At 40.1% G+C, this 12,426-nt stretch overlaps 1 gene segment (V, D, J or C); it reads right to left on the bottom strand.

Moving 5' to 3' along the window:
• Positions 1-306: 306 nt before the first annotated feature.
• Positions 307-12,426, bottom strand: part of LOC109911821 — an 18,083-nt gene continuing 5,963 nt past the window's right edge. Inside the window, 4 exon segments of the C gene segment in view lie at positions 307-757; positions 1,220-1,525; positions 3,448-3,759; positions 6,870-7,169. Of these exon segments, the coding sequence occupies positions 366-757; positions 1,220-1,525; positions 3,448-3,759; positions 6,870-7,169 (1,310 nt within the window).

Raw genomic sequence — 12,426 nt, 5'->3', positions numbered from 1 at the left:
CTTTAAAGGAATAGGCAACTGGGGCTCAGAAACAGCAAGATCAAAATGCATGTTCATTTGTCGTAAAACAGAAATTGTTAGATTTAGTCTCAGTAGGATTTAAGATGGATGATGTGTTTTGCAGAATCCTGCAATGTGTGTGCTTTACTCTGTCTCTGACCGACCTATTGTGTGCCTGAGCAGGGAGCATTAACTGCACAAGACATGTGTCCGAGACCTGCTAATAAGCGATTGTAGCTCAAAGGATGAAATATTAGTAAAACTGGGAAACAAAATTAATTAAAATATTGTGTATTTAAATCACAATTTGAGGAAAGAAACACTTTATTACTTTTATTGAATTCTTAAAGGGAGCCTTGAGATTTTCATTGGCATGAGTTAATGGTGTCCATCAGTGCAAGTGAAATATTCACAAAACTCGGTTTACCGCTCGATTTATCAACTGTTCTATTGATGATCTTCAATGGAACCGCTTCATGTCCCACCACACAGGAGTAAGAAGCACCGCTGGCCCACTCCTCCGCAGCAATGGATAACAGGCTGTACATGAAGAAGGAGGCGTTGTCATACTCTGCCATCACTTCGGTGTTCTTGTAGTTAATGGGATTCACCAGCTTGTCATTGGTTGTCCATTTGACGAAGATCTCTCTGGGGGAGAATCCTCTGACTAAACAGGTGAGGGAGACAAACCTCTGAGCGGAGATTTCTTCTGTCGGTGGCAGGAGGACAGACACTGACGGCTCCAGTGGATTTATCACTGCAGAATATTTGAAACAAATATAAATGAATTTTTAAAATGCAGAATCAATATTGGTATTTCACTAAATATTAAAGCATTCCATTTTTAATTTGGGATTGATTCACTTTCAATTTCTCAAGAAACAGAACAGTATCCATTCTATTCATTAAAAACTAACGAGTTTGGTTTGAAAGTCGCCTCCATGTCTTCAGCCCAGAAGTAGAATAATCTGACCCTTTTTCATTACTGATGTTTTCATCACAAACCTCCAGGCTTCTTCCCACCTTGTTGATTTAATTATAATCACAATAGAATATCTTTTAATCTGTCTTCGTATTTAATAGAAACTTCGTTTTCCAGTCGTAAAATGCACCATTAACGCAGCCAACGGTGTCAGTTCATTACAATCAACGCATGCTATTGATATAATTGGCTCTAAATTACACACAGGATACTTTGTGCTTTAGTCTCATCCCTCACCTTTCTCCTTGTGGATGGAACCTCTCAAAGGAGTTGGTAGATACTGATGGTTCACCACGCAGTAGAAATTATCCCCACTCAGCCAGGCTTCAGTAGAAATGTATAATTTGCTGATCACGCTGTCGGGATCGTCTCCTGCTTGGTCAGCAATCTCTGATTTCAAAGGTTTCTTTCCTTGTGTCCAGGTGACGTTGACTCCAAAAGGAAGATTGGACACAACGCAGGTTAACGTCACTGTCGCTTCCAGTAAGACCTGTTCTAATGGCGGTGGTAGTATTTTAATTGTGTGATCACGGCACTCCGCAACTGCAATGAAAAGAAATCAGAATCAATGAAAAATGAATCTTTCGGATCAAAACACGTCTTCAGACTATTTCCTACAAGGTAAAGAAATCATCTTCGAGTTGGCAACTTCCAACCTTTGCTGAAGAAATATTTACTACTATTCATATATTTCGATTCATGAAAACATTCATGATTACCTATAACATGATCAGTGTAATTATTCCTAAAGAACACTGGCTTCGCCACAACTGAAACCTGTGAAACAAAAATAAATCATCAAAGGTACCTTTACGTAACCCATAGAGAAACCGTCTTTTCTGAGTTCTTCTGTCACTTAAGATCATCTAATGATATTTGTGACAATACTAATCTGCAGTCAATATCATGACTTCATTTCTACATTCATGAACCATCCATGCAAATGTTGCTGGTTATGCTGAGTGCCAAATCAAATCCTGAATTTCGGGCAAAGTGTAATCAAACGTAATTATTCTCTTATTCATCATGTTTTTACAGAGATTTTAATGTTGTACAGGAACATTGAATGGCCACGGAAATTCTATTCAATATGATTTAACCTGATCGAAAGGAATTTGCATTATTGGTGTGAGATCGTTCTCGAAAATATGTCATGAGATATCATTCCCAATGTGCCGAATTTGGAGTAGATCTGAAAATAAGACACTGAGTGCAGCATCGGAAACCGAATAGGACACTCATCACCTCAAGACTTTCCCTCCATTCAGTTAGTTAATAACTGGTCTCTACTTTCATTTTATTGACTGATCTGCTACTTTAATTTCTTCACAGAACGAAAACAAAACAAAAAAAAAATCACGCATGAGTGTTTTAAATTTAGTACAAAATCAACAGAAATTTGTGCTCGTGAAATTCAGGCTTTTGTTACTCACTGAGTGAACATCTCCATTCTGAAACCAGGGTTAAACAGCCTGGCTCTAATTCCTGGTTCATTCAGCCCTATTGTGGCATTCCCACAAGACTTCGTTTTCCTGCTACATCCAGTAATTACAGAGAACGTCTAAAAGAGGCTCGATTAAATCACGTTTATACCTGTTAATCAAATATGATACCCATTTGGTCTGTGGCCATTTGTCATGTTTGAAGTTAAAGAGCCCCGCACCATTTAAAGTCTACGTCATTCAATGCCCAAGACCAGCAGATAATTTCTGATCTTGGAATGAAGTAGTGAACGCATTTTGCTTTATTTTCAAAAATATGGTCACTTCATATTTAACAATGTCGCCTCCAGACCACAAGACATTAGATTTCACAATCACGCTCTTTGGCAAATTAATTCTGCTTCGCCATTCAATCAAGGCTGACATGTTCCTCAAGCTCATTCTCCTGCCTTCTGCCCGCACTAAGCACTAGCCAATCTGTCTGTGTCTTAAATACACGCAATAACTTGGCCTTCGCAGCTCTCTGTGGCAATGAGATCCTCAGATTCATCACTGTCTGGCTAAAGATATTCCTCTTCATCTAAGTTCTAAATGGTCGTCCCTTTGAACCTGGGCTGTGCCATTGTCTCATCTACTGGTGAAAACATCTTCTCCACTTCCACTCTATCTCAATCTCCTAGTATTTTCTAAGTTTCAATGAGATCACTGCTTGAACGAATTATCATTTGAGGCCGTTACCAGTAATGGATTCTGCACTCCGACTTCTCTCCAACAAACAATCAGCCAACAAACGAATCCACCTAATTGTCTACGTGTCTTCAACATTGAGGGAACGATGTTTTTCTTTTCTCTAATCTGAATTATGAGCAATGCTGACATAATATTCACACTGAAATGAGACACACACGGCATGATGGTTAATTAGAACTTGTTCCGTGCTGTTTACAAAGCCTGATAAATTCGTGTATTTGGTTTACATCAAGTTCAGAATGATTTTTAGTTCTCTTGGTTTGTGTCTCTTACCCTGCGGTCCGGTGATGTTTCGACTTTGAATGGCCTCTTCATGAGTGACTTGGCACGTATAGACTGCGCTGTTGAACCATTCACTATAAGGGACTCTCAGCTGACTAGTCGACGAGAAGTTCCCGCTCGCTTCACACACGGGAGAGGTGAAGAAACCAGAACCTACGGGTCGTCCATTCTTCAACCAAGTCACGGAAATTTGCTTAGGATGGAAATCCATGATTGAACAGACGACGGTTGCAACTTTGCTGCTCTCGATTTCTTCGCTGGAACTCACAGTTAGGAGAAGAGTTGGATGGACAATTTCTAAACCTTAAGGAAACACATCGTACAAATTATCTGACGAATTTGATATCAAATGTAATTAGTTCTTATAAATCAAGGTTAATTGTAGTTTATAGTTACGATCTTTGACATTACAATGGTCATAATGTGCAGATTGCGACAGAAGCTATGATCTACACAGAAAGATCTGCAGGATGATGTGAAGGGCCAAAATTAGAAAATACAGCAAAGGAGTTGTGAAGGCATATAAATTATAGATCAGTTTAATCAAAATGGAGATAGCAATGTTAGATGCTATTCGTTTTAAGGAAAGAAGTTTGACTAACAAGTAAATGAGTTGACGGTAGAAATGAGGAAATGGTGCCATTGATATCACGGAGATATGTTGAGGGAGGGGCAGGATTGGTAGTTTATAATTCCAGGACATACGGCCCTCAGGCGAGACAGGGAAAGATGTAAAATTGGATCACGCGTCTGTCACAATGCTGATCATGGTATTTTCAGTTGTGAAGAGGAATTAAATCATAGATACATCCCCAAATGAAGGCAAATGAATAGTAATTAAAAACCAAAATAAAGCAAACATATGACTGGGACAGTTCTATGGATTCCACCCCAAGTCCATGAGATCGATAAGTGCAGATACACAAGCAAATTTCAGAGAAGTGTAAATTAATAGGGGAATGATTAAAGGGGATTTTAACTTCTTCAACATCAGCTCGGCCATTCATCATGTCAAAAGTTTAGAGGGAGCAGAATTCTGAAAATGCTCCCAAGAGAGCTTTTAAATAGAAAATGTATTTAATACAGCCCTTTTTCATACAGAACTTGCAAGAGAAGGGTGAACCTGAAATTAACTTTAGGTCATGAGCATGAACAAGTGGTTAAAATATCAATGATGGAGCATTTTGCAGACAGCGATCGTAAAACTGTTAGTTTCCAGGTTGTTCTGGAAAGGGATAGGAATGGGCCTAAACCAACGTTCTGAAATGGGGAAGGCCAATTTTAATAAGGTCACGTGCGATTTGACCAGACTGCACTGGAAGACGACATTTATTGGTTACCCAGAGTTACAGCAGTAGAACATTTTCAAGAAAGGAATAGGAATAGCAAAGGGACAACATGTTGTGATTAAGGCACAGCGTGGGACCAAAAATGCAGTGAGCTCTGGACATTCAAAGGACATAAAGTAGCTCGATAAAGAAAAAAAAAATGGCAGGCTTATGTTATATACTGATGACTCAGAGCAATACAAGCTCTCCAAAAGGACAGAACGTGCAAGGGGGTTATTGAAACAGAGGAAATAGGAGAGGAGAAAGGAAAGAGTACTGGAAGTCAAAATAAAGGAAACTATAAAAATTTGTTACAAGTTCAATCATAAGAAAAGGATAACTCACAAATTAGTAACTGTCATTAAGTTCTACAGTGTTATTCCTGGCATGGCGTCAGAGGACGTAGGTTGTGTTCGATTTGCATACGTTGTGTTGGTGTTCACTCACACGAGGGACGATGTGGGTATAGAAATCATGGGGAAATACTGTGATTGACAATAAGAAATTAGGATAGATGACGAAATTTGCTGTGTTTTCTTGTTCGAAGAAAAGTAGTTAAATTTTCAGGGCGAGCGAAATGTATGCCAAGCTGGTGAGCAAAGCGAAGGATGAAATAGTTGGGCCGCTGGCAACAGTTTAGAATCCCTGTCTGGCTACAGGGGATGTGCCAAATGACTGTAGGTCAGCCAATGTGGTACTGTTATGCAGGAAGGGGAAGAGATAAACATTGAAACTACAGGCCTGCGAAGTGGTAGGCTAACTATTGAAACAATTGAGAAGCAGAATTTGTCTTCATTCGGAACGTTAATCAACAATTCCTGCGTGGTTTTAATGTGGTTCGGGGGGGGGGGGGGGGGGGGTTATATCTAAACAATTTGATGGTATTTTTCGAAGAGTTAACCAGGTATGCAGATGATAGCAAAGATATGACGAATAGAATCCAAGTTAGTTTGTTGAACTGTATCCAGAATTGGCTGAGTGGCATGCAGCAGAGCATAATGGTCGTGGAGTGTTTGTGCGACTGGAAGTCTATGTCTAGTGCTAGGGTGCAGGAATCAGTGTTGATTCCCTTGCTTTTTCTCTTATACACAAATGATTTAGACTTGAATGTACGAAGGCTGACGAGTAAGTTCAGAGGTGAAACGAAAATTGTCGAGTTGTTCAGTCGTGAGCATGATAGCTTTAGATCACAGATGGATGTAGAACAGTTGAGAAGTGGTGAGAGCTGGCAAATGGAAATCATTACTGATACGTATAAGGTATACGCACTTGGGCAGAAGAAAATGCAAGGTACTACGGTTTGAATGGGGGAACCCTGGAAAGCACTGAAAATCTTTTTTGCGCATGCCCACCGACTCAGTTAAAAATGTATGTGGGATATTGGTCTTTATTATCCGAGGCATTGAATTTAAGAACGAGGAGATGATACTAGAAATTAATAAAACGCTGATTAGGCCATATTGAGAATTGTGTGCAGATCAGGAATGCACATTATCAGAGGAATGTGATTATACTGAAGAGGCATAGATGAGATTTCCCAGGATTTTGCCTGGGCTGGACGGTTTTAGTTATGAAATGAGCTCAGTCAGGCAGGGGTTTTCCTTGGACCAGAGGAGCCTGAGGGAGAACGTGATTGAGATGCCTGAAATTATGATGGGCAGAGATAGGATAAACAAGAAGAAACTTTTGCCTTTGATAGAGGGATCAATGTCAAATGGGCATAGGGCATAGGTAAGGGCAGAAGGTTTAGAGTAAATGTCAGGGGAAAACAAAATTAAACAGACGATGGTGTGAATCTGGAGCTCAATGCTTTTAAGTCATATAGAAACTAAATCTCTCATAACAAGTAATAAGCACTGAGATGAACACTTGCAATGGCAAGTCATACAAGACAATGGATCAAGTGCTAGCATATTTGACTGGCATAGTTAAGTGTTTGTTACTGATAGGCGTGGACTTGATAGGCCGAAGGTCTTTGTACTGTGCTGTATACCTCTATGGCGCTGTGAAAAGTGTTATAAATAAGGCTCTATTCATCATGTTAATCACAGATGTTCTGTTTGTCTCAGTTCCCACAACACTTACATGGCATTTCAACGCTCTTCTCTGACCCTTGGTGTTGAACTTCACAGTAGATTTTGCTGCATTCCACTTCTGACTCAGTCACGGTTAACTGGCTGCTCAGGGTGTAAGTTCCCTTCTTGTTTCTCACTGATGGGTAAGTATTCAATCCAGTCGTGATTTGCTTCCCTTCTTTCTTCCACGTCACCTTGGTGACGTCAGGGGAATAGTCCATTGCCAAACAACCAAAGATCACAGAACCATCAGTGCTGTGTGGTTGACAGGATGACACTAAGCCATAAAGTGTGGGGAAAGATGGTGTCGCTGGGGGAAGAATAGACGATTGAACAAGTTAGCCACTGTTAATTCGACCTTAGCAGTTACTCAAATGTATCCTCAGCAGTAAACTGTTTCTGCTAAAATCTACATAGCTTGAATTTATTTTTGTTTTCTATCATTTGTTGTTCATGATCTATTGGTTCCTTTTTCAGAAGCACGCCCTCTATATTAGCCATTATCATATAAGTTAGCAATAAGAATTCTTTGATTCCATCACCAGTAACTGTGTGGAAATTTCGCCAATGGACACTTTCATTGGATTACAAGTGAAGAGCGGAGAAGTTTCACGAAATAAAAACCAAAGAAATGCGGATGCTGGAAATTAGAAGCAAAAAACCAGAAATTGCCAGAAACACCCAGCCGCAAGCAGCATCTGTGGGGAGAAATCAGAGTTAACGTTTCAGGTCCAGTGACCCTCGCTTACTTGTCAAATCAAGTCAAAAATAAAATTTGCAGAACCCCTGGCAGGACCTAACTTCCCAGACAAGACATCAGTCCCAGATCACTTCCCTCTCATCTTACCCAATTCAACCTATACACGTTGCAACCTACTTCTCTTGCAATCTATTCTTTATTGCCTACCACTTAGCCAAACTCCATTTCATTTTCAGATCATGTCCACCTGCCACTTTACTACAGTGAACTTCTATCACCGAACCAGCCCAGCACCCTGCCAACCTCTCAACTAACTAGCTTTGCACCCGAACACCTCCTGCATTTCAGCTCAAACTACTCCTCACCTACAAAGCACCACTCGACAAAACCATTTCCTTGTGACCTTAGTCATTTACCTTGATGCCACCCTGCCAGACTATGTGTATACTAGTTTACCCAGCAGTCGCTCAACACGTCACACCCTACCAGTGAACACTCTACTGCATTATCACTCTAACCCCAATCACTAGCTCCACCATAAAGTCATAGAATCATAAAGTCATCCTGTACAGAAGCAGACCATTTGGTCCAACTCGTCCATACCGACCAGGGTTCAAATTAACCTAATTCAATTAGCCTGCATTTGACCCATTTCTATCCTGGTCTGTCAAGTTCATGTACCTGTCCACATATATTTTAAACGTTGTTAATTATATTTACATTTTTACCACTTTCTCTGGCAGTTCATTCCAATATCTGGTACAGCTGCAACACGAAATCCCAAACCGTAGTCTCCGACCAATGAAGACACGCGCACCAAACGCCGTCTTCAACACGCCAGCGGTTTGAGACACCACATTCAAACTGTATGTTTCTGAACACCCAGGTCTCTTATATCGACAACAGTACCCAGTACCCTACCATTAATTGTGTAAGTCCTACCATTGTTTGTCTTACTAAAATGCAACGGCTCGTGTTCATCTAAGTTAAACACAATCTGCGACTCGTCAGCCCATTGAGCCAGAAAATCAAGAATCCGTTGTACTTTTGGACCACGTTCTTCACTGTCAAATTTTGGTATAATTCTCAGTCTTACGAACCATACTTCATTCCATGTTTTCATGGATTATCATCCAATACTGTTCCCTGTTCACGATTTTCCCACGTACCCATTGTTTCCCTCAACCCTTAAAATAATCTCCTTCTTAAAATCATTTAATGTTTAAGCCTCAATCACACTCTGTGGCATAACATTCAGAGGTTCACCATTCTCGAGTTGAACAATGAACAATTGGGTTAAATTTTATTGGGATTTGGAAAGTCAGTCGAACAGCAAGATTTATGATGATCTCACGAAAGGAATAGCATTCTAGAGGAGCCATGATGTATTTTTTCGGCTTCTAATTTGTAAGTTCACATGGTCCTTCGGCAGCACATCTCAAAACTACGACCGTTGAGAACAAGGGCTCACAGGCATTTAAGTACTTCACCTAAAAAGATTTCCTCCAAATTATACTCTATCTTGACTTGTAATTATTTCACTGCCCCTCTACTTATTTCTGGATCACAACTGTGGAATTTGCTTTCTAACAGTGCCGAGGAAGTGCTAATACCACATGAACCTTAGCAATTCAAGTAGGCTGATGACGACTAGCTTCTCAAGGAGATGTAAGAATTCTGACACTTTCATGCTGTGTAGAAACCCAAATAACCACTGGTAGAATTGAGACATATTTGAGGTACTTGCTGTGTGTCCATACAGGGATGACGTGCTGAATGGTTTCCTTCTGCGTGCTTTGTCTATGTTTTCACTGAACTGACAGAACTATTTCTTCATCACATAATGAGAATGAAGTTTTCCTCATTTTGAGCACTGCAGTAATATATTATACTTCTTTGGACTAAAGAAATATAATTTTAAATTAAAGGGATCTGACCAACTTGATTGGGATGCTTGAATTGGAAATTGTCATAGAGTTAAAGTTTATTTTAATTAGCAATTAATTACAGCCTCATTGTGTCACTTTGAATAAAACACGTAACGTCTTTCAGAAATAGTGTCTCCCTTTGTTATGTGCAATCGAATCATTAAATCTGGGACGGATTTCCTTTGTTAATCAAAGGTGCTAAAGATTTTTGCTAAAGGCTGGCCTATGGAGTTAAGTCATAGATCCACTATGATCGAATCAAATAGTGGAATAACTCGAAGGGCTGGGTGCCCTATTCCTGTTCTTAATCTTCCTGCCATTGTGTCATTCGTTATGCTATCACTGGTGGGGAACACTTTTTATTAAACATTTTACAGTCTATTGTTTGTCACTGAAGTGCTATGTCTGATTGAAACAAGTTAGTCAATGCTGTCATTGCTGAGGCACTTTAGCAAATATTACATTTCTGCGTAATTGATTGAAATCCAGTGACGGTGAATTTACTGTTTATAAGAACATAAGACATAGGAGCAGAAATTAGGCCATTCGGCCCATCGAGTCGGCTCTGCCATTTAATTATGGCTGATAAGTTCCTCAATCCCATTCTCCTGCTTTCTCCCTGTAACCCTTGATCCCCTTGATAATCAAGAACTTATCTATCTCAGTCTTAAATGTACTCAATGACCTGGCCTCCACAGCCTTCTGTGGCAGTGAATTCCATAGATTCACCACTCTCTGGCTGAAGAAGTTTCTCTTTATCTCCGTTCTAAAAGGTCTTCCCTTTACTCTAAGGCTGTGCCCTCGGGTCCTAGACTCTCCCACCAATGGAAGCATCTTCCCAACATCCACTTTGTCCAGGCCATTCAGTATTTTGAATGTTTCAATTAGATCACCCCCTCATCCTTCTAAACCCCAATGAGTCTCGTCCCAGAGTCCTCAAACGTTCCTCATATGTTAAGCTTTCCATTCCTGGGACTATTCTCGTGAACCTCCTCTGAACCCGCCCCAGGGCCCGTATATCCTTCCTGAGATATGGGACCCAAAACTGCACGCAACACTCCAAATGTGACCTGACCGGAGCCTTATAAAGCCTCAGTAGTACATCCCTGCTTTTATATTCAAGTCCTCTCAAAATAAATGTCAACATTGCATTTGCCTTCCTGACTACTGGCTCAACTTGCAAGTTTACCTTGAGAGAATCCTGGACTGGAACTCTCAAGTCTATTTGCACTTCAGACTTCTGAGTTTTCTCCCCATTTAGAAAATGGACCATGCTTTTGTTCTTCTTCCCAAAGTGCATGACCTAACATTTTCCCACGTTGTACTCCATCTGCCACTTCTTTGCCCACTTTCCTAACCAGCCGAAGTCCTTCTGCAGCCTCGCCACTTCCTCAATACTACCTGTCCCTCTACCTGTCTTTGTATTGTCTGCAAACATAGCCAGAATTCCCCAGTTCCTTCATCTAGATCATTAATGTACAAAGTGAAAAGTTGTGGTCCCAGCACAGTTTTTCTGAAATTACTGTTCTAGATCAAGTCACTCACATTCAATGATTCTCTGATATTAAATATCATTTAATTTTCTTAATTCATTAAAGTACATTTTCCCTTCGAATACCTTAAGTTGTTTCACCTGACAGCAGAACACTTAAAAAAATCAAGCAACAAACTGTGAATGATAGAAACTTGAAATAAAGACAAAAATTGCTGAAGAAACTGAGCAGGTCTCGCAGCTCCTGTAGAGAGAAAGCAAAGTTAAGCTTTCGAGTCCAGTGACACCCTTTTCGGCAAATTGTTTTCGTGTTTTCTGGCATGAGAACTACTAACTGTTGAGTTAGATGCTGATTAAGTTTGCATGACATATCTGCTGGAAGAGGATTTTTAGCAGAGGTACAGGACAAGCTGAGATATAAATTGAAAACTTACTGAAAAACAACCACTATCTGCTGCGAGTGTTGGATTTAGCAGATGTGCGCCCTACTGACCACTAGTTTGATACAAAAGAAAACAGCCTCGACATTGCCTCATCAAAAGTGTTTGGGAAATGATTAATTCTGGATTAGCCATAAATGCTATTGATGGAACAGCAAGTCAAAAGTCGGGATTTCTATGGGGAGTTACTCCATTAACGCCAGTTAGAGACGCCCTGCAGCCCGTGAACAAGTATTGATTTTTTATAAAAGCTGCTAAGCACCAAAATTCTGTCTAATATTTCAGAGGCACAAGTCAAGTAGCGATTGAATACATTTCACAGGCCTCTCTGAGTGGAATTCCAACAACACCCGAAGAACTCAATGTTCTCTTGTTACCCGAATTAACCTGATAAAAGACAATATTACATACCTCTGTAACAGGTTGTAAATGAACATAGACCACCCGGCTCAGAGTCAGGGACACTACTGATACATCACAACAGACCTGAACACAACGGGTTCGACACTAATTAGGGCAACAAAGCCCACCTTTCTGATAGTGCATAACCCTCTTTAATCATTAACACCTTACAGCATCCAGGGATTGTTACAGAATCTTTACACGATGAAAGTGACATTTCAACAATTATCCAAGTGTACTTTGATTGCACCTCCGAATTGTACAAACTCTGTTGAAAGTCAAGGGGATTAAAAATAGGAACTGCATTGCCATGTATTCAACCACGAACTCCCTTCCTTGTAACTCTGTTCATGTTGCTGCACCATATTGTTACTTAGGTTGAAATAGATTAAAATCTTTTGAAGTGCAGCATGACTGTTGCTGGTAACACTAAAATTCTCAAATTATTAAATTGCAACATAACTTCTGATTCTACGTTGTGATACTGAACTGAGACAGGAATAAAATATGCTTCATTCCTTCCCTCAACCTCTCTCAATCAAATATTCGTTGTTGCTAACAACAGATTCCAAATCTCCAGCAGTCGAAGATAACAAGGTGTACAG

This window comes from Rhincodon typus, chromosome 42, assembly GCF_021869965.1.
Source record: "Rhincodon typus isolate 14 chromosome 42, sRhiTyp1.1, whole genome shotgun sequence".
NCBI classification, from domain to species: Eukaryota; Metazoa; Chordata; class Chondrichthyes; order Orectolobiformes; family Rhincodontidae; genus Rhincodon; species Rhincodon typus.
The sequence above is the reverse complement of the archived record's forward strand: the minus strand, read 5'-3'. Positions and strand labels throughout refer to the sequence as shown.